This window comes from Tachysurus vachellii, chromosome 18 (genome assembly GCF_030014155.1).
Source record: "Tachysurus vachellii isolate PV-2020 chromosome 18, HZAU_Pvac_v1, whole genome shotgun sequence".
Lineage (NCBI taxonomy): Eukaryota > Metazoa > Chordata > Actinopteri > Siluriformes > Bagridae > Tachysurus > Tachysurus vachellii.
Window position 1 is genome coordinate 1239088 of NC_083477.1, and position 22500 is coordinate 1261587.

The 22500-nt window shown below is 47.4% G+C and overlaps 1 protein-coding gene across 3 annotated transcripts in view; it reads left to right on the top strand.

The window, feature by feature from the left end:
- Positions 1-22500, top strand: part of med25 (mediator complex subunit 25) — a 24748-nt gene that overhangs the window by 83 nt on the left and 2165 nt on the right. Inside the window, exons 1-19 of one of the 3 annotated variants that reach the window (XM_060891868.1) lie at positions 1-103; positions 1634-1775; positions 1852-1897; positions 1973-2097; positions 2195-2293; positions 2624-2744; positions 2838-2994; positions 3106-3245; positions 3980-4058; positions 4273-4550; positions 5924-6025; positions 8007-8092; positions 9433-9490; positions 11674-11781; positions 13170-13343; positions 18105-18212; positions 18476-18547; positions 21226-21393; positions 22322-22439. The exon at positions 1-103 is cut by the window's left edge and continues 83 nt beyond it. In XM_060891868.1, the coding sequence (XP_060747851.1) occupies positions 1639-1775; positions 1852-1897; positions 1973-2097; positions 2195-2293; positions 2624-2744; positions 2838-2994; positions 3106-3245; positions 3980-4058; positions 4273-4550; positions 5924-6025; positions 8007-8092; positions 9433-9490; positions 11674-11781; positions 13170-13343; positions 18105-18212; positions 18476-18547; positions 21226-21393; positions 22322-22439 (2176 nt within the window). In that variant the 5' untranslated portion in view covers positions 1-103; positions 1634-1638. The remainder of the gene's footprint in view (positions 104-1633; positions 1776-1851; positions 1898-1972; positions 2098-2194; positions 2294-2623; positions 2745-2837; positions 2995-3105; positions 3246-3979; positions 4059-4272; positions 4551-5923; positions 6026-8006; positions 8093-9432; positions 9491-11673; positions 11782-13169; positions 13344-18104; positions 18213-18475; positions 18548-21225; positions 21394-22321; positions 22440-22500) is intronic. The other 2 variants (XM_060891869.1, XM_060891870.1) reach the window with 2 other exon arrangements.

Here is a 22500-nt window from a genome sequence, read left to right on the forward strand (position 1 = left end):
ATAGCACTTAATTAATCAAAGTGGCGCTGGATGAATCTATCCTAGGTTCTAGGATTTGTTTAATCCTACTGTATTGTGTGTGTGGTGTCATTATTACCACTAGGTAAGTTGCTGTTTTTTTTAAGCTTCTAGCTTTTGTATCGTTGAGCTAATTAGCGTTAGCATGTAGGCTGTGTCCCAAACGGCGAGTTACTCCCTTTATGCGCGTGCTACATCCGGGTACGAATGATCCGCTGTCACACTCTATCTAGTGCACTTCGTGTTTAATAATGTAGAGATTTGCGATGCGGCCGTGTTAAATGTTGTCATGCTAGGAAATCCTAACTAACAGTGACTAATAAAACTTGATTCAGTTACAAGAGCTTTGCTTATTAATTCTGTTTCAGTATCGAATGATTATGACCTAAGATTCATGTTAGTTAGGAGTTAGCATGTGTGGCTAATTCGCTGTGTATAACAGTTAGCGTTAGCTTTTAGCTTTGGAGCTAACAGTTAATGGGAGCTGATAGCCACCAGATTAGCAGTGTGCTCTGTGGTTTAAAGCCTTTGCAGAATGTCACAGTGGTTAAATTGGAGGCGGTAAGATTCTGTTAGATTAGATAGATCAGACATGGAGGTCTGAGACTAAAATCAGACACACGCTTGGACAAACATTTACAAGGCTCTCAAGTTTTGATGACAGACAAGAGTGACATTTCAATCCCCCCCCCCCACCACATTTTAACCAAATACAAAGTATTTGTTCAATTTCCATTTATTAATGTGTGTGTGTGTGTGTGTGTGTGTGTGTGTGTGAAAGAGAGATTATGACATGTGGTGTTTATTGTAAGTGTTTGTTACCTTTTTAGACCCCTTTATCATGTGTAATGTTGCTCCCATATAAAACAGTTCAGCACAAGCCCAGACATTTTTAGGGTCATGATTGAGGACAATGTCCCGTCCAGAGACAAACTGTTTTGTGTTGAGGTTTTGTTCAAACCGACCATCGAAAATACCCTCTCTAATGTATGGTTTGTTTTTTTTCATTGGTTGTTGCGTTAAATCTTACAATATACATTAGTGCTATTTTCTGATTGGCTGTTGTGTAGCCTCTTGTTTTGATTTGCTGATAAGTGTCAGGTTAGACTAAGAGCTCCAGAGGAGACGCGCTTGGTTCCTGCCCGGTTCCATAGAGACAGCGGTGCGGACTGATACATTTTGGGCGCTGCGGCTTATTAAATATATGATAAATAGTTTTTCTGTGTGAGAAATACGTTGTGTGGCGGGAGAGCGTGAGAAAAGACCGTCATGAGGGACTGTAATGTTAATGCGTGACACTTGACAGCCCTGTATTTAAACAGATTTTTGTTGTGGGTTCTATGCGAATGATGTGTGATGTAAAGTGATCACACTAATCGATTATCTCAGATCCTTCCTGGAGCTTGTGGTCCGGCGTTTCTTCACTTCTCCCTTCATGACTGTAATTAGCACTGATTGGATGAAGGACAGTGTCCCAGTCACCAGACCCAAACATGTGGCACAAGCTACAAAGAGACACCTTTTATAGAAGAGTAATGCTTTGTATCCGATGTCAGGTTTCTTTCTCTGACGTGTCTGTTATGGAACTGAATAGAATTGATCCGTATATTTCCAGCGCTCATGGTGACCCTCATGGACTCGGCGCCTAAACCCGGAGCCTCGCAGGTTTCTGACGTCGTGTTCGTCATCGAGGGCACGGCGAATCTCGGGCCCTACTTCGAATCCCTGCGTAAGAACTACATCTTACCTGCGATCGAGTAAGTCTGGTGAACCTGGATTGTTTCGTCTAGCACATATTACACGTTCATTAACCTCCTGATTGCATGACTGCAGGTACTTTAACGGAGGTCCGCCGGCTGAAACGGACTTCGGAGGAGACGTGAGTCGCTGCTTGTGATTCCTGTGTGTTTTCTTGTGTGTCAGTAGAGTGTACTGTAACCCTTCTCTCTGATAGTATGGAGGGACGCAGTACGGACTGGTCGTCTTCAACACGGTGGACTGTGCTCCCGAGTCTTACGTCCAGTGCCACGCCCCCACAAGCTCCGCCTTCGAGTTCGTGTCGTGGATCGACAGCATTCAGTAGGTCCTTCGTCTGATTTATGGCTAAACACGATGCATCACAGCCCTCTGAACATTCGAGCATCGTCTCTGTACGTTCTTCGTTGTGTGTGTTCAGGTTTATGGGAGGAGGAGCTGAGAGCTGCAGCCTCATTGCTGAGGGACTTTCCGTCGCGCTGCAGCTGTTCGATGACTTTAAGAAAATGCGGGAGCAAATGTGAGTGTTTTATTTATCTATTTTATTCACATAAATCCAGAGGAAACACACCGTTGCCAAATCTTATGATCAGAGGCGTGGCCTCAGTGACTCATAATGAAAGGGGTGTGGCTTCTCCACATGGATCTCTGAAGTGGGTGTGTCCTCATCACCTGGCCGTTTGTTTGAATATCTATTAAACACATGACCTACATTTCTGTAAAGGGGGTTTGTCTACGTCAAGGAGGTGTGTCTCACAAAGGGGGTGTGGCCTCTGTATCTGTCAGTTACATTAAAGGAGGAGTGGCCATTGTTCATCGTTCTAAGTATGTCGTCTGTCGTCTTTTTCAGCGGTCAGACTCACAAGGTGTGTGTGCTGCTGTGTAACTCCCCTCCCTATCTGCTGCCTGCTGTCGAGAGCGTCAGTTACACGGGCTGCACCACAGACAGCCTGGTGCAGATCATCCGAGACGTGAGTCACTGTATAAAGATACAGAGCTGTGGCATGAATGTGACTCTGTGACAGTCCTGAGATTTGAACACAGAACCTTCTCTTCTTTTTCAGAGAGGAATCCATTTCTCTGTGGTGGCCCCACGGAAGCTTCCGGCCCTCCGAGCTCTGTACGATCGAGCTTCACCTATAGGGGCGCCCGAGCCGGCACACCCGGAATACAGCCAGGACCCGTTTCACATGGTGCTAATCCGCGGCATTGCACTCCCAGGTAACACACACACGCACACGCACACACACACACGCGCGCACACACACACTGTGTGTACTGTGAGCGATATGGAGCTCTGTGTTCGAATGGTTTTTACGTGTCTGTGTGTAGTCGCTTCTGGAGGTGGTTCTGGATCTGTCGCTCTCAAACCCGTTCTGGTCCAGCAGCCCCTGCCTGTCAATCAGTCTCCCATCTGCTCCGCCTCCCAGCCGCCACCTCCAATCAACACCTCTCACGCGTACCCGGGAAATGTGAGCTCATAAACATAAACACAGCTTACAGAGTGCACTGTTGTGTTCTGGAAACGTATGATGACTTATATTCTCTCTCTCTCTCTCTCTCTCTCTCTCTCTCTCTCTCCCCACTCCCTCTCTCTCTCTCTCTCTCTCTCTCTCTCCCCACTCCCACTCTCTCTCTCTCTCTCTCTCTCCACTCCCACTCTCTCTCTCTCTCTCTCTCTCTCTCTCTCTCTCTCTCTCTCTCTCTCTCTCTCTCTCTCTCTCCCCTCTCTCTCTCTCTCTCCCCACTCTCTCTCTCTCTCTCTCTCTCTCTCACTCCCCACTCCCACTCTCTCTCTTTCTCTTTCTCTCTCTCTCTCTCCCCACTCTCGCTCTCTCTCTCTCTCTCTCTCTCTCTCTCTCTCTCTCTCTCTCTCTCTCTCTCTCTCTCTCTCTCTCTCTATCTATCCCCTCCCACTCTCTCTTCCCCCCTCCCCCCACTCCCACTCTCTCTCTCCCCCCACTCCCACTCTCTCTCTCCCCACATCCACTCACACTCTCTCTCTTTCTCCCACTCTCTCTTCCCTCCCTCCCCCCACTCCCACTCTCTCTCCCCCCACTCCCACTCTCTCTCTCCCCCCACCCCCACTCACTCTCTCTCTCTCTCTCTCTCTCTCTCTCTCTCTCTCTCTCTCTCTCTCTCTCCCCCCCCCCCTCTCTCACTCTCTGACACTCTCTCTCCCTCTCTCTCTCTCTCACTTTTTCAGCCTTCCTCTCAGTCCCTGAACGCGGCGGTGGCTGCAGCAGCAATGGCCGTGGAAGCCGCCAGCAACCAGAAGAATCGCTGTACGTACACTTTCACGCTCCATCCGTCATTCCCTCAAACCTGTCCGGTTTCCCGACATGCTTCCCGACATGCTTCAGTGCTCTCAGGGTTATTGGCGGTGTTGCGTTTCCATATTTAGCGCTTTGCTTTAAAGTGTACTTTTGAACTTATCGTAGAACAAATCATAAAAAAACGAGTCGAGTGTTAAGTGCAACGTATCTTTTTTTCCCCCAGTCACAGTAATGATGAACACTGGTCCCCCATTCAGTAACCAGCCAAACCTTTCCACCGGAGTCAAATTATCACCCGCGAGCCAGCCCAGCCTATCCACAGTCACCACAGTGTCCACACCCATGTTACCACAGCAACCAGCTCCTCCTCCGGTCCCACAGCAGCCACAGCCACAGGCTCTGCCTCCCGGGCAGCCCGTAGCCAATCAGCAACCGCCTCAGGCTCTGCAGCAGCCTCCTCCAGCCAATCCGCAGGCACCGCCGTCCTCTCAGCCTGGCATGGTACGGACACCCACAGTATGCAACGGGGTAGTTAATAAAGAGGGTTGACATGGGCTTAGGGCCATGAACAAGTGTAACTCAGTGGGACAGATTTTATTTATTTATTTATTTTTTGGAAGAACACCGAGCCGGGACGTCCGCCAGGGCACGCAGGTTCTCCTGGGATCGCGAGTGTGAACGCATTAGTTTCCCTGACAGGACATATTTGTAGTTTCTCTTCCAGAACCATTTGTTACAAGAGAACACAATGTAGACACACACACACACACACACAGTTACTTCTTGTGTATTGATGCCCTGAAGAGACCATAAATAACTTGACATTTAGACTGAACACCTGGAAAGTTCTGGTAAATTAAGCACTAAGTAACTGTCACTAATGATGTTTCTGTTATACAAACACAGAAACACTACAAGCAGCGAAGCCTGAAGTTTAAAGAAGGAGACGGATTGTTTAGATGCACCTTTGACACTCAGGGGCTTTTTACACCTGGTCACGTCACGCGTTTTCTGTGATCAGATATCTATCTGATGGTAAAAAGACCAGGTCTAAATGCCCTCCGAAACGTTTTGGAGACGGATATAAATCCGATGGTACAAACCCCTTCAGGAGGTGGTCTGGGACGTGTTTCAGATGAAACTGGACAGGTGTAAATGAATGTGGTTGTTCAAGACACATACGTCAGCGCTAAACTCCTCCCAAACAGAAGTACGTCACTCAGGTGATCTTTCACACAGGCATCTCGTCGGGGCTTAAAACGCGCTGCTGCTGCCAGCGAAAATGCAGCAAACAGTAAATGCAGTTTTTTGTAACATAAACGTTTTTTCTTCTTTATGATCGCGTTCTGAAAACCACACACACCAAAGTGTGTTCCGTTTCAATTACCCCGGAAATGAGGTCAACTATATTAGCGTTTTGGGCGGGAGTAGAAAGATCGGATCGATATCCGATTTGCCGAGACGCATTTATGTGGTCTAATGTAAATGGAACAGTTTTAACAAATCAGAGATCGGATCAGAGACAACACGTGAAGTGACCGGGTGTAAAAAAGCCCTAAGGGAGTCTAATCACAGTGTTTGACACGTGAAGAGTTTTTAAACAAAAATGACAAAAGAAAAACAGAAAAGTAAAAGGAAAGAAACAGAAGAAAGACCAATCAGCAGTATAAACAAAATAACATTAAATATATATTTATACATTATTTGTTTTTCTTTGTCAGGTTTGGAACCTGGAATTCATCTGAAATTTAGCTGAACTTTAGATTAAGTGTCCTGTAATGATTAAAAAGTAACATGTTGATGTAAAGCCCTGTACAGCACAAACTTTATCTATTTATTTGTTTTTTTCTTTTTCTTTCATGTCCTTGTTTCAGCCCGGAGTTTCTGCACCACAGCCTGGAGTCAATCCCATCACTGGTCCTCAAGCTCTTCCTAATAAAGTGGTGGCCTGGAGTGGAGTTCTGGAGTGGCAGGAGGTGAGGAGTGTGTGTGTATGTGAGGTGTGTGTGTATGTGAGGTGTGTGTGTATGTGAGGTGTGTGTGTATGTGAGGTGTGTGTGTATGTGAGGTGTGTGTGTGTATGTGAGGTGTGTGTGTGTATGTGAGGTGTGTGTGTATGTGAGGTGTGTGTTTATGTGAGGTGTATGTGTGAGGTGTGTGTGTGTGTATGTGTGAGGTGTGTATGTGTGAGGTGTGTGTATGTGTGAGGTGTGTGTATGTGTATGTGTGAGGTGTGTGTATGTGTGAGGGGTGTGTATGTGTGAGGGGTGTGTGTGTATGTGTGAGGGGTGTGTGTGTATGTGTGAGGGGTGTGTGTGTATGTGTGAGGTGTGTGAGGTGTATGTGTGAGGTATATGTGTGAGGTGTGTGTGAGGTGTGTGTGTGTGTGTGTGTGAGGTGTGTGTGTATGTGAGGTGTGTGTGTATGTGAGGTGTGTGTGTATGTGAGGTGTGTGTGTATGTGAGGTGTTTGTGTATGTGAGGTGTGTGTGTGTATGTGAGGTGTGTGTGTATGTGAGGTGTGTGTTTATGTGAGGTGTGTGTGTGTATGTGTGAGGTGTGTGTGTGTGTATGTGTGAGGTGTGTGTGTGTGTGTGTGTATGTGTGAGGTGTGTGTATGTGTGAGGTGTGTGTATGTGTGAGGGGTGTGTGTATGTGTGAGGGGTGTGTGTGTATGTGTGAGGGGTGTGTGTGTATGTGTGAGGGGTGTGTGTGTATGTGTGAGGTGTGTGAGGTGTATGTGTGAGGTATATGTGTGAGGTATATGTGTGAGGTGTGTGTGTGTGTGTGAGGTGTGTGTGTGAGGTGTGTGTGTGAGGTGTGTGTGTGAGGTGTGTGTGTGAGGTGTGTGTGTGAGGTGTGTGTGTGAGGTGTATGTGTGAGGTGTGTGTGTGAGGTGTATGTGTGAGGTGTGTGTGTGTGTGTTTACAGTATTTATGTGTTATGAGTCTCTTTAGTGTCACACTGAAACGTTTATCAGCTCAGATCAATAAAACAGAGAGCAGGTAGCAGCTCACTTACTCAGAGTGTTGGACTGTTAGTCAGTAATGACCAGTGTGTGAACGTCACAGTACAGCGCAGTAACCCGGTCGCTCACTTAGTGAAACACCACCTTTAATTTCAGTTTAGTGAAACCAGGGTGCCAATACTTTCAGGTCAGAGATTCACGATGTGATGGTGCGTCATAAATGTCACAGCTCATGACCTTCTCCCAGTTCATCTGTGTAAATCCGTTTTTGGGGCGGAGCTATGCATATGAGCTGCAGGGTGTTGTCATGGCAACGTTAAAATATTCGCACACGCCTTTGCTTCTCTTCATCGAACGTGTAAGAAAACGAGGCTGTAATCTACTGAAGACGATGACGAGCGTTTAAAGACGTTTATCTGAGACTCCGGTACACGGTTCGGCTAACAAAGCCCCGCGGTCGTGTTTCCACCTCGTCAATAACATTGATTAATGGAGCGGAGTGACGGGATTGATTGACAGAGACGTGTAACACACACTGACACTCACTGATTAGGACATTTCATTAGCGGTGTGTGTGTGTGTGTGTGTGTGTGGAGGGACATTTCTCACAGCTCCTTTCATTACCCACGATGCACCTCTGGGAGGTGAGCGGCACAGTAAACAGCCCCAAAGAGCTTTAATAATTGGTCAATAATTTAATGTGCTGTTGCTAAGATAAGGGACACGAAGCGCTGTGAGAACACACTCTTACTGATACGTCTGCAAAAACACACACCAGACCATTAGGCTTCTCCTTATTGGCCATCGATCCACCATTAATTTGTTATCGACAAAGGAGGAGAGGAGTGTGTGTGTGTGTGTGTGTGTGTGTGTGTGTGTTGTCCAGCAGGGTGTCTGATCGATGTGTGATGTCATGTCCATCTTACCCTGAGTTTAACCATCAATCTGTGTCACTGAGGTGTGTGTGTGTGTGTGTGTGTGTTTGAACAGAAGCCTAAAGCCTCCTCCATTGACTCCAACACCAAACTGACTCGCTCGCTGCCGTGCCAAGTGCAAGTCAACCAGGGAGAGAACCTGTGAGTACTGAGCTCAGCTCCCAGCATGCTCTGCTCTTATATCTCTCATTATGTAAACACCCACACACACACCACACACGCCATACACACACACCACACACGCCATACACACACACACCACACACGCCATACACACACACACACACACACACACACACCACACACACACCACACACACGCCATACACACACACACCACACACGCCATACACACACACACCACACATGCCATACACACACACACGCCACACACACGCCATACACACACACACCACACACGCCATACACCACACACACACACCACACACGCCATACACACACACACACACACCACACACGCCATACACACACACCACACACACACCACACACGCCATACACACACACACCACACACGCCATACACACACACACACACCACACACGCCATACACACACACACACACACCACACACGCCATACACACCCACACACCACACACGCCATACACATACACACGCCACACACACCATACACACACACACACCACACACACCATACACACACACACCACACACACACACCACACACGCCATACACACACACACCACACACACACCACACACGCCATACACACACACACCACACACACACACACCACCCCCCCACACACACCACCCATTACACACACACCACCACACACACACATGTACACCCCCCCCACACACACACACACCACCCATTACACACACACACCACTCATTACACACACACCACCCCCCCACACACACCACCCATTACACACACACCACCACACACACACACCCCACCCACACTCCCCCCCCACACACACCCACCACCCATTACACACACACCACCCCACACACACAGCTCGTACATGTTTAATAAAGTGTTATTTTTAAACTATATATGTTTTTTTAATGAACACATAAGGAGACATAAATTGAATTATAATTGCAAAAAAATCATTACATGAAGTTTTATTCAAAAATGATTTAAATACATTTTGAAAATAATTGTATTTTTTTTAGTTAATTTTTTTTTAAAGTACATTTGAAAAGTGAAAATCGTTTCTCTTTTTTATTATTTGTAACGCAATTATTTATACATTTTTAAAATTGTGTGAATGTTTTACAAAAAAAAAAACAGAAACGGAAACAGAAACGTTTTCAAACTAACAATTACAACAATTACAATAAGTCATCAGTTTCTAAAAAAGAATAATAAGTCAATCGAAGAATAAAAAGAGGTTAAGTGAGTTGTTCACAAGCGGTTTACAGTGTTTCAGTTGTACAGGTTTGTGTAGACGTGGATGTGACGGATGATTGGGTGGTGTTTTGCAGGAACACGGAGCACTGGCCTCAGAAGCTCATCATGCAGCTCATCCCTCAGCAGCTCCTGGTGAGTACAAGGGGAAAGAACTAAAAGCCTTCGTTTCTCTCTGTGATCTGGGGGACGGGGATTAGAGGTAGGCAGGTGAGGACACGCACCGACACGCAGACGTCTGCTCAGGGGTTCGGCTTGAGAGTAATGGAGTTCAGAGCAGGCGGCTTCAGAACAGCAGGACCGTCCCGGTTATGAGCTGCCCTTATTTTACCAGATAATCAGTCATAGGAGGGTGAGACGTGTCTAGATTTAAACATACACACTAAACGCATGATGACGGCGAAGTTTCTGCTGCAGCCGGTGGGTCGTGAGAATTGTCAAGCAGATTGTAAAATTCAAGAGTTAAATCCTTTCTTTCAGATGACGTTACGGCTGGGCGATAAAACGATAACGATATGTATCGCGATAGACACGTGATCGATATCAATAAAACGTGTTCGATAAAACGTTCGATATTTTTTATCCTCCGTCGGAAGAAAACTGAGGTCGCGAAGCAAGTTTGGTTGCATTAACAAAGGCACTCGCTCTCTGGTAACCTAGCAACATAGGGAGTGACATGCTAACAGCCAATCACGTAACAGTATCACGTTTGGTTGCGCCATGTCGTCGTCTCGTGCCGGTCTGCGCGATTCCTCTTCAGTAACCGGCGACTGATGAGCAGAAAATGAGCCGCAGCGAGCGAGGACATTGTAAATAAAAGAGGAAGTCAGCTCGTTAGTACGGCAGTTTGTTGGATATTATAAGTCTGACCGTAGTCACACCAACGTCGTCTGCATATTATGCAAGACTGTCGACCCCCGCCAAGACCCCGGTAATACCTATAAAGACTAATAATAAATAAATAAATAAATAAAAATTATAATCATAAATAAATAAAAATAATAAAAAATAATATAATAATAATAAAGTCTATAATAATAAAGAGAATAAAAATATTCTCTATGTTTATATTTAACACTCTGAACTATTTTATTACACTTTATTAAGCATTTCTTATATTTTCTTTCATTTTGCATCTTAAATGTTAAGAGATAAATGTTAAGTGTTCATTGTGACTTTAGACTCATGTTTACATTATAATTATTGGAGTTTTCCTGGTTGTTAACGTTTCTGTCTTAATAACCGAGTGGATTACGATCAGAGGAAGGTTAAGTTTAAAATAAAAAGGTTTAAATGTAATAGATTTTTCTCCTTAATGTAAACGGGTCATAAAAAATATCAATAATTATCGATATCGACCGATATGTAACACCGATATCGTGATACAGTTTTCAGCCGTATCGCCCAGCCCTAGATCGGTCTATCGAGGCCCAGGTTCTTTTAGCCAGATTTGGTTCAGAAAGATGAACTTGCTCTGTTTCCAGCAGCCAAATTTTCCTTCACAGGGTCTCTAATTGTGCACTTAGGACAAGTGTGAAATATTCCTTTAATTATCTCTGCATCCCCATTAGAGACGTCTGATTTGCAGCCAGACTTTTCTTTATCGTCCTGCCTGCGTCCTCGTACAGCCTGTAAAAGCTTTTATTCTGCCGTGTGCATTAACACGTTTAAATTCTGATTATTAACTAAATACATCACATCGTCTTGTTTAACGTGTCACAAAGTCTTAAGTCATTGCGTCTTGATTTAAATATTATTTTGAATGCAGGGGGATGTGGGCGGAGCTAGAAGCAGTGCCGATCACCGACTGGTCAAACACAGCGAGCATGTCATCATCCTCGAGACGTCTCTGGCTAGAGTTTAGGAATTTTAGCTCGGCTGTTCGTGCGTTTCTTTTTCCTGATATTAGACTCCTTATTCAGTACGTAGGCTCCCTGTCGCACGCTCGACACACTCGGCGGCGTAGAAAATTGGTGACGCTTTTTAGACAAGACGGTGATTGCAAACGAATATTCTTGCCGCTTATGTAAAGATAAAAGTATTGGCACCCTCTGGCTTTGTTATGGACGCGTTCCATCTATATTTCACGCAGAAGATCCGTATACTAACCGTGGTCATCTTTAGTCTGTCGCCCCCCCCCGTCCCCCCCGGCCACACACCTCTAGAGAAGCTCCGGCCACTTTTGTGTGTATGACCTGATTAGAAATAGACACAGGGACTTGAACTCTGTGTGTGTGTGTGTGTGTGTGTGTGTGTGTGTGTGTGTGTGTGTGTGTGTGTGTGTGTGTGTGTGTGTGTGTGTGTGTGTGTGTGTGTAGACGACTCTGGGTCCTCTGTTCAGGAACTCTCGCATGGTCCAATTTCTCTTCACTAATAAGGATATGGAGTCTCTGAAGGGATTGTACCGCATCATGGCCAACGGCTTTGTGAGTATCTCTCTCTCTCTCATACACACATACACACACACATACACACACGCTCACACACATGCACACGCACACACAATCACACTCACTCCCTCACACTCACACACATACACACACACACACATACACACACACTCGCATACACACACACTCACACACACACTCACACACACACTCACACACATACACTCACACACATACACACACACATACACTCACACACTCACACACATACACACACACACACATACACACACATACACACACACTCTCACACTCGCATACACACACTCACACACACACACTCACACATACACACACACATATACTCACACACACATACACACACACATGCACTCACACACACACATACACTCACACTCGCATACACACTCGAATACACACACACTCACACACATACACACACACACAATCACACACACACACACACACACAGTCTTTCTCTTTTACTTTTTGTTTTATCTGATTTTTTTAAAACAATAATCACACCATATTAGGTGAACGATTATAACTCATTATATATTCATGAATATTAATTAGCGAAGGTGCTCTATGCATATTTTTCCATATCTGTTGGAGGGTGTGCTCTCTGTCTGTAAAGGAGGCGTGGCCTCTGTGCTGGTCACAGCAAAGGGGGCGTAGCATCTGTGTTTGTCACAGTGAAGGGGTGTGGTCTCCATACCTGTAACTGAAGGAGGTGTGGCCTGTGGCCTATGAAGGAGGTGTGGCCTTTTTGGTGTCAGTCACCAAAAAGGAGGCGTGGCGTCTTACTGCTGTATTAATCTGATGCTTTTTTTACTACATTAGCTTGTTTTTCCAGATCAGACTCCATACACCAATTATTAATAATCTCTCACTACAGTGATGAGGCGTTTCCTTTCCTACTTCTCCTTCAACAACTCTTTCACTTCTCTCTCTCTCTATCTCTTGCTCTCTCTCTCTCACACACACACACACACACTAAAAAGAAATGGCTGAGTCAGCTCTTGCTGCATTCACAGAGATCCTGATGGGTAAATGTAAAGGCATTAATCCTGACTCAGAAATATGTGACGCACACGTATCATTCAGAAGGAAAATTCTTCTGACCGCTAGAGGGGGTGTGCTGATGAGGCTGTGTGTGTGTGTGTGTGTGTGTGTGTGTGTGTGTGTGTGATGCTCTTCAGTTCACAGTGTGGACACTGAGGTCTCTGTTATAAAGTCTTCAGTCGTCACACCGAGTTCCAGAGTAATGAAATGTTATTAAACCCTCAGCTGCTATCTCACTCTCTCACATTCACTTTAAAACCCCATCTGTAACAGTTACTGTGTGTGTGTGTGTGTGTGTGTGTGTGTGTGTGTGTGTGTGTGTGTGTGTGTGTGTGTAGGCGGGTTGTGTCCATTTCCCCCACAGCGCTCCGTGTGAAGTGCGCGTCCTCATGCTGCTCTTCTCGTCTAAGAAGAGGATCTTCATGGGTTTGATTCCTAACGACCAGAGCGGCTTCGTTAACGGCATCCGCCAAGTTATCACCAACCACAAACAAGTGCAGCAGCACCGCACGGTAACACACACACACATACACACACACAGCAGCACCGCACGGTAACACACACACACATACACACACACAGCAGCACCGCACGGTAACACACACATACACACACACAGCAGCACCGCACGGTAACACACACACACATACACACACACAGCAGCACCGCACGGTAACACACACATACACACACACAGCAGCACCGCACGGTAACACACACATACACACACACAGCAGCACCGCACGGTAACACACACATACACACACACAGCAGCACCGCACGGTAACACACACATACACACACACAGCAGCACCTCACGGTAACACACACATACACACACACAGCAGCACCGCACGGTAACACACACATACACACACACACAGCAGCACCGCACGGTAACACACACATACACACACACAGCACCCACGCAACGTAACACACACACACACACACACAGCAGCGCCGCACGGTAACACACACATACACACACACAGCAGCGCCGCACGGTAACACACACATACACACACACAGCAGCGCCGCACGGTAACACACACATACACACACACAGCAGCACCTCACGGTAACACACACACACACAGCAGCACCGCACGGTAACACACACATACACACACACAGCAGCACCGCACGGTAACACACACATACACACACACAGCAGCACCGCACGGTAACACACACACACACAGCAGCACCGCACGGTAACACACACATACACACACACAGCAGCGCCGCACGGTAACACACACACACACACACACAGCAGCACCGCACGGTAACACACACATACACACACACAGCAGCGCCGCACGGTAACACACACATACACACACACAGCAGCGCCGCACGGTAACACACACATACACACACACAGCAGCACCTCACGGTAACACACACACACACAGCAGCACCGCACGGTAACACACACATACACACAGCAGCACCGCACGGTAACACACACACACATACACACACACAGCAGCACCGCACGGTAACACACACACACACACACAGCAGCACCGCACGGTAACACACACATACACACACACACAGCAGCACCGCACGGTAACACACACATACACACACACAGCAGCACCGCACGGTAACACACACATACACACACACACACAGCAGCACCGCACGGTAACACACACATACACACACACACACAGCAGCACCGCACGGTAACACACACATACACACACACAGCAGCACCGCACGGTAACACACACATACACACACACACACAGCAGCACCGCACGGTAACACACACATACACACACACAGCAGCACCGCACGGTAACACACACATACACACACACAGCAGCGCCGCACGGTAACACACACATACACACACACAGCAGCACCGCACGGTAACACACACATACACACACACAGCAGCACCGCACGGTAACACACACATACACACACACAGCAGCACCTCACGGTAACACACACATACACACACACAGCAGCACCGCACGGTAACACACACATACACACACACACAGCAGCACCGCACGGTAACACACACATACACACACACAGCAGCACCGCACGGTAACACACACATACACACACACAGCAGCACCGCACGGTAACACACACATACACACACACAGCAGCGCCGCACGGTAACACACACATACACACACACAGCAGCGCCGCACGGTAACACACACATACACACACACAGCAGCGCCGCACGGTAACACACACATACACACACACAGCAGCACCTCACGGTAACACACACACACACAGCAGCACCGCACGGTAACACACACATACACACACACAGCAGCACCGCACGGTAACACACACATACACACACACAGCAGCACCGCACGGTAACACACACATACACACACACAGCAGCACCGCACGGTAACACACACATACACACACACAGCAGCGCCGCACGGTAACACACACACACACACACACAGCAGCACCGCACGGTAACACACACATACACACACACAGCAGCGCCGCACGGTAACACACACATACACACACACAGCAGCGCCGCACGGTAACACACACATACACACACACAGCAGCACCTCACGGTAACACACACACACACAGCAGCACCGCACGGTAACACACACATACACACAGCAGCACCGCACGGTAACACACACACACATACACACACACAGCAGCACCGCACGGTAACACACACACACACACAGCAGCACCGCACGGTAACACACACATACACACACACACAGCAGCACCGCACGGTAACACACACATACACACACACAGCAGCACCGCACGGTAACACACACATACACACACACACACAGCAGCACCGCACGGTAACACACACATACACACACACAGCAGCACCGCACGGTAACACACACATACACACACACAGCAGCGCCGCACGGTAACACACACACACACACACACAGCAGCACCGCACGGTAACACACACATACACACACACAGCAGCGCCGCACGGTAACACACACATACACACACACAGCAGCACCGCACGGTAACACACACATACACACACACAGCAGCGCCGCACGGTAACACACACACACACACACACAGCAGCACCGCACGGTAACACACACATACACACACACAGCAGCGCCGCACGGTAACACACACATACACACACACAGCAGCGCCGCACGGTAACACACACATACACACACACAGCAGCACCTCACGGTAACACACACACACACAGCAGCACCGCACGGTAACACACACATACACACACACAGCAGCGCCGCACGGTAACACACACATACACACACACAGCAGCAGCGCACGGTAACACACACATACACACACACAGCAGCACCGCACGGTAACACACACATACACACACACAGCAGCACCTCACGGTAACACACACACACACAGCAGCACCGCACGGTAACACACACATACACACACACAGCAGCGCCGCACGGTAACACACACATACACACACACAGCAGCAGCGCACGGTAACACACACATACACACACACAGCAGCACCGCACGGTAACACACACATACACACACACAGCAGCACCTCACGGTAACACACACACAGCAGCACCGCACGGTAACACACACATACACACACACAGCAGCACCGCACGGTAACACACACATACACACACACAGCAGCACCGCACGGTAACACACACATACACACACACAGCAGCGCCGCACGGTAACACACACATACACACACACAGCAGCGCCGCACGGTAACACACACATACACACACACAGCAGCACCGCACGGTAACACACACATACACACACACAGCAGCACCGCACGGTAACACACACATACACACACACAGCAGCGCCGCACGGTAACACACACATACACACACACAGCAGCGCCGCACGGTAACACACACATACACACACACAGCAGCGCCGCACGGTAACACACACATACACACACACAGCAGCGCCGCACGGTAACACACACACACACACACACACACACACAGCAGCACCGCACGGTAACACACACACACACAGCAGCACCGCACGGTAACACACACACACACACACAGCAGCACCGCACGGTAACACACACACACACACACACACACACAGCAGCACCGCACGGTAACACACACACACACACACACAGCAGCACCGCACGGTAACACACACATACACACACACACAGCAGCACCGCACGGTAACACACACATACACACACACACAGCAGCACCGCACGGTAACACACACATACACACACACACACAGCAGCACCGCACGGTAACACACACATACACACACACACAGCAGCACCGCACGGTAACACACACATACACACACACACAGCAGCACCGCACGGTAACACACACATACACACACACACAGCAGCACCGCACGGTAACACACACATACACACACACACAGCAGCACCGCACGGTAACACACACATACACACACACAGCAGCACCGCACGGTAACACACACATACACACACACAGCAGCACCGCACGGTAACACACACATACACACACACAGCAGCACCGCACGGTAACACACACACACACACAGCAGCACCGCACGGTAACACACACACACACAGCAGCACCGCACGGTAACACACACACACAGAAGCACTGCACGGTAACACACACATACACATACACACACACAGAAGCACTGCACGGTAACACACACACCCCGCAGCACCGCATGGTAATGCACACACAAACACACACAGCAGCACCGCATGGTAACACACACAGACACACACACTCACACACAAATAGCAGCAGCACAGCACAGTAACACACACACACACAGCAGCACAGTACAGTAACACACACAGCAGCACAGTACAGTAACACACACAGCAGCACAGTACAGTAACACACACACACAGCACAGTACAGTAACACACACACACAGCAGCCATATAAATATTTAACATTTTGTTTAAAATAAATATGTACATTAATTTTAACACAGACTTAAAAATAGAACAAAATAAAAAAGCTATTTTTTTTTTAACCTTTATTTGAAATTTTAGCGTCTGGACTTTTTTTGTTTATTTATTTTTTCTGTTTGTGACTTGATAAGACATTTATAAATAATACGTTTATATATGTAGCAATAAATTAAAGAAAAACAATGGATTTGTGCGTGCGTGTGTGTGTGTGTGTGTGTGTGTGTGCGCACTCGCGTGTGTGTGCGCGTACGTGTGTATGTGTGTGCGCACTCGTGTGTGCGCGTACGTGTGTGTGTGTGTGTGTGTTCAGATGGGTAATGCAGCTCAGATGCAGTCCACTCAGGTTCCGCCCAATCAGAACTTCCTCAACCGGCCTCCCGGACAGATCCCTGTCACTCATGGCAACGTGCAGCCACAGGTAACCAATCAGCAGCCAGATTTCTGCTCCGTGGGCGGAGCTTTCCTGCTGCATCTCTCTCAAACGCTGCCCTGATGTCGTTTCTGTCCTCCGTGAAGCTGCATGATGTTCTAACACTCCACCTCTCTGCTCATGTGACTCTCTTTCTCTTTCTGTTTCTCCATCCATCTCTGCATTTTCCTCAAATTCCTCTCTCTCTCTCTCTCTGCCTCTAACTGCCTCCCTCTCTCTCTCTCTCCCTTTATCTCCGTTTCTCCACCCAGCCTGTGGTGGTGGGCATGGCTCCTGTTAGTCAAGTCACAATGATGGATGAGCAGCAGAGACAGAATAACATGGTGAGACACACACACACACACACACACACACACACACACACACACACTCACTTACTCTCTCTCTCTCTCTCATACACACTTTCTCACATACACACACTCACTCACACACACACACACACACACTCTCTCGCTCACACACTCTCACTCTCTCTCTCACACACACACCCTCACTCTCTCTCACACACACACACTCACTTACTCTCTCTCACACACACGCACACACCCACTCACTCACATACACACACTCACTCACACATAAACACTATCCCTCTCACACCCTCTCACTTTCTCTCTCTCATACACTCTCACACACAGTCTCTCTCTCTCACACACACACGCACACACACTCACATACACACTCACACATACACACACATACACACACGCACTCTCTCTCACACACTCACACAGACACACACATTCTCCCCACCCTACACAGTACATATTATTTTATTATATATTATATTCCACATGATAATATAATTTCCAACAATTAATACTTTTTAAAAAATATTCTAATAAACACAAGTTTTGGTTTCATTTAAATTTCTGTTTCATTTCTAAGTATCTATTAATTATACAATACACCAAGTTAAGCTTTTAATGAACACTTCTTTGATCAGATCTTTACTGATCTATAACTGTTAGTGTTCGTTCACTTAGTGAGCAACACAACCCTCACGATTACCATGACAACCATCAGCTAACCACACACACCTCAGTGTGACGTTCTCAGTACCTGAACGTCCCTCCTGTGTCAGTGTGTGTTTGTGTATTGTGTATGAGATACAGAGGAGGATCTTTCCCTGAATATTCCTCTTTTTTTATTCCATCTCTTTCTTTCCTCCTTTCCTTCCCTCCAGCTGTATGTGGCTCTTTACGCTCCCTCAGGAGATGAAGAGGTTTGTGTTTTCTGGTGACAGTCAGAACAGAGCAGCTTTTTGGTTCCTGATTGTTGCTCTGGTCTTCTGAGCATCACAAACACACAGATAACTAAGTGAAGTGAGCCGAGCTGCTGATCTCCTCCTCTGTGCAGAACTGATTCACTGCAGTCACCTGATCTGATTAAACGTCCTCCTGAGAGTCCTGAGATTTAAACTAACATCCTGCTGACCTTTAATCCACAACCTCATCGTGTAAACCAGAGAAACAGTAGTGTCTGCTGTAATTAGTGCTCTGTCTCTCTCTCTCTCTCTCTCTGTCTCTCTCTCTCTCTCACCTTCTCTCTCTCTCTCTCCCTCTCTCTCTCTCTCTCTCTCTCTCTCTCTCTTCCTCTTTCTCTCCCTCTCTCTCTCTCTCTCTCTCTCTCTCTCTCTGTCTCTCTCTCCCTCTCTCTCTCTGTCTCTCTCTCTCTCTCTCTCTCTCTCTCTCTCACCTTCTCTCTCTCTCTCCCTCTCTCTCTCTCTCTTCCTCTTTCTCTCCCTCTCTTTCTCTCTCTCTCTCTCTCTCTCTCTCCCTCTCTCTCTCTCTCTTCCTCTTTCTCTCCCTCTCTTTCTCTCTCTCTCTCTCTCTCTCTCTCTCTCTCTCTCTCTCTCTCTCTGTCTCTCTCTCCCTCTCTCTCTCTGTCTCTCTCTCCCTCTCCCTTCTGTCTCTCTCTCTCTCTCCCTCTCTCTCCCTCTCTTCCTCTCTCTCCCTCTCTTCCTCTCTCTCTCTCTCTTCCGCTCTCTCCCTCTCTCTCTCTTCCTCTCTCTCTTTCTCCCTCTCTCTCTCTTCCTCTCTCTCTCCCTCTCTCTCTCTCTCTTCCCCTCTTTCTCTCTTCCCCTCTCTCTCTCTCTCTCTCTCTCTCTCTCTCTCTCTCTCTCTCTCTCTCTCTCTCTCTCTCTCTCTCTCCCTCTCTCTCTCTCTCTTCCTCTTTCTCTCCCTCTCTCTCTCTCTCTCTCTCTCTCTCTCTCTCTCTCTCTCTCTCTCTCTCTCTCTCTCTGTCTCTCTCTCCCTCTCTCTCTCTGTCTCTCTCTCCCTCTCCCTTCTGTCTCTCTCTCTCTCTCCCTCTCTCTCCCTCTCTTCCTCTCTCTCCCTCTCTTCCTCTCTCTCTCTCTCTCTTCCTCTCTCTCCCTCTCTCTCTCTTCCTCTCTCTCTTTCTCCCTCTCTCTCTCTTCCTCTCTCTCTTGCTCTCTCTCTCTCTCTTCCCCTCTCTCTCTCTCTCTCTCTCTCTCTCTCTCTCTCTCTCTCTCTCCCTTCTCTCTCTCTCTCTCTCTCTCTCTCTCCCCCTTCTCTCTCTCTCTCTCTCTCTCTCTCTCTCTCTCTCTCTCTCTCTCTCTCTCTCTCTCTCTCTCTCTCTCTCTCTCTCCTCCCGATGTGACTGACAGCTGCAGGGTTATGCGGATTAACAGGATTTAGTTCCTACAGGATGTCCATGTTTTTTTCCCCCAGACAATGCAGTGTTAATTCAGCAGCGTTAACCAGAGCGCTGTTTAATATTTCACTGCTCCAGCATTCAATTTGCTGCGTGTAAATCAGATCAGCTCGCGTCCCACGTCTGCACAACACAGCTGAGGGAATTCCATGACTTTATTCTCACTAACTGGTTAGAGAGCTGATACACACGGGCTGCTTCCTGGTTTTATTTTAATGAACGACTTTCTATTAATTTCCTACTAATTCCATCCCTTAAGCAAACTAAACATCTATTTTGTTGTAATTATTTCATCATGTAAATAATTCCAACATCTCTTTCTTAGTTGACGATGCGAGGAGCCGTGACGGCCAATCAGCAGACCCCGGTCACCGGCGCTCCACCCAATCAGGTGGCTCAGGGTCAAGCTCAGCCCCCTGGTGCTATGCTCCGCCTTCCCAACCCAGGAGCCAATCCACAGCTCCGTAGCCTTCTACTGAGCCAGCAGCAGCCTGTAAGTGTGTGTGTGTGTGTGTGTGTGTGTGTGTGTGTGTGTGAGGGAGAGAGAGAGAGAGCAGCTAATCGGGGTTACATAATGAGTGTAATCACACAGTGTGCTGTGTGTGTGTGTGTGTGTGTGTATTTAAATAAGCAGCAGCTGCTTTATAGTGGGAAATGTTCCTGTGAAATCAGTTTCTCTTTTCCCTTTGAGGTGCTGCAGGTTTATATACAGCACCGTGTTAAAATCCCCACCTTAAAATAACTTGCGGTTGACGAGTGAATAAAAGGATAAAACCTTCACCAAATAAATGACATAACGTTCCTTCCGATCCCGAGGCGGCAGAAATTGAGCAAATCTTCTCATAATTAAAGCGAAGTTTTTGTTTAAAATCTTTGCGAATCTTCAGACAGAATAAAGATGGCGAAGGAACTGAAGATACTTTAATCTCAATACTGACCTGATTCGCTACTGAGTCAGTTCAGTACTCTATATCTCTCTGTACCAATCGTGTCTATCGTATGATATATGAATCATACCGAATCAGTGCTGAACAGAATCAGTAGTGAATCACGAGTCAGAATCAGAGCCTTCATACTTAAGCTTTATATTCAACATTAACGATATCTGAAACGTCAGTACTTTTATTTAATATACCTGAAACGTCCTTACTGACGTTCAGCATCGTATCGCTGTTGAATCGACTCAGGAGTGAATTGAATTGAATTGAATCGTGAGAACGACTCACTCGAGCCCATCAAGATTATTTCGTTGACATGCTTTCATGGATGAGCCACTTGATGTTGCTGAAGACCCCACTGCAGTACATGCGTTTGTTTTTTTCCACACCGACACGTGGATGCGTCAATTGTTTAGTAATCGTACAGTTTTGCATTGTGATTCATTCGTTATTGCCGTTTCCACTTCCTGTTTTCTCTCTCAGCAGAGCGGCGTGTCTCATATGCAGGGCATGATCCCTCTGCAGGGTCTCAGCCAGTCGATGGTGCACCCTACAGGAGCCGGCGCTCAGATCCAGCCCCAGTGGAGACAGCCCATCTCAGGTATATCTCACACACACACACACACACACACACAGCGCTTTGAGATGAGTTTACATCTTTT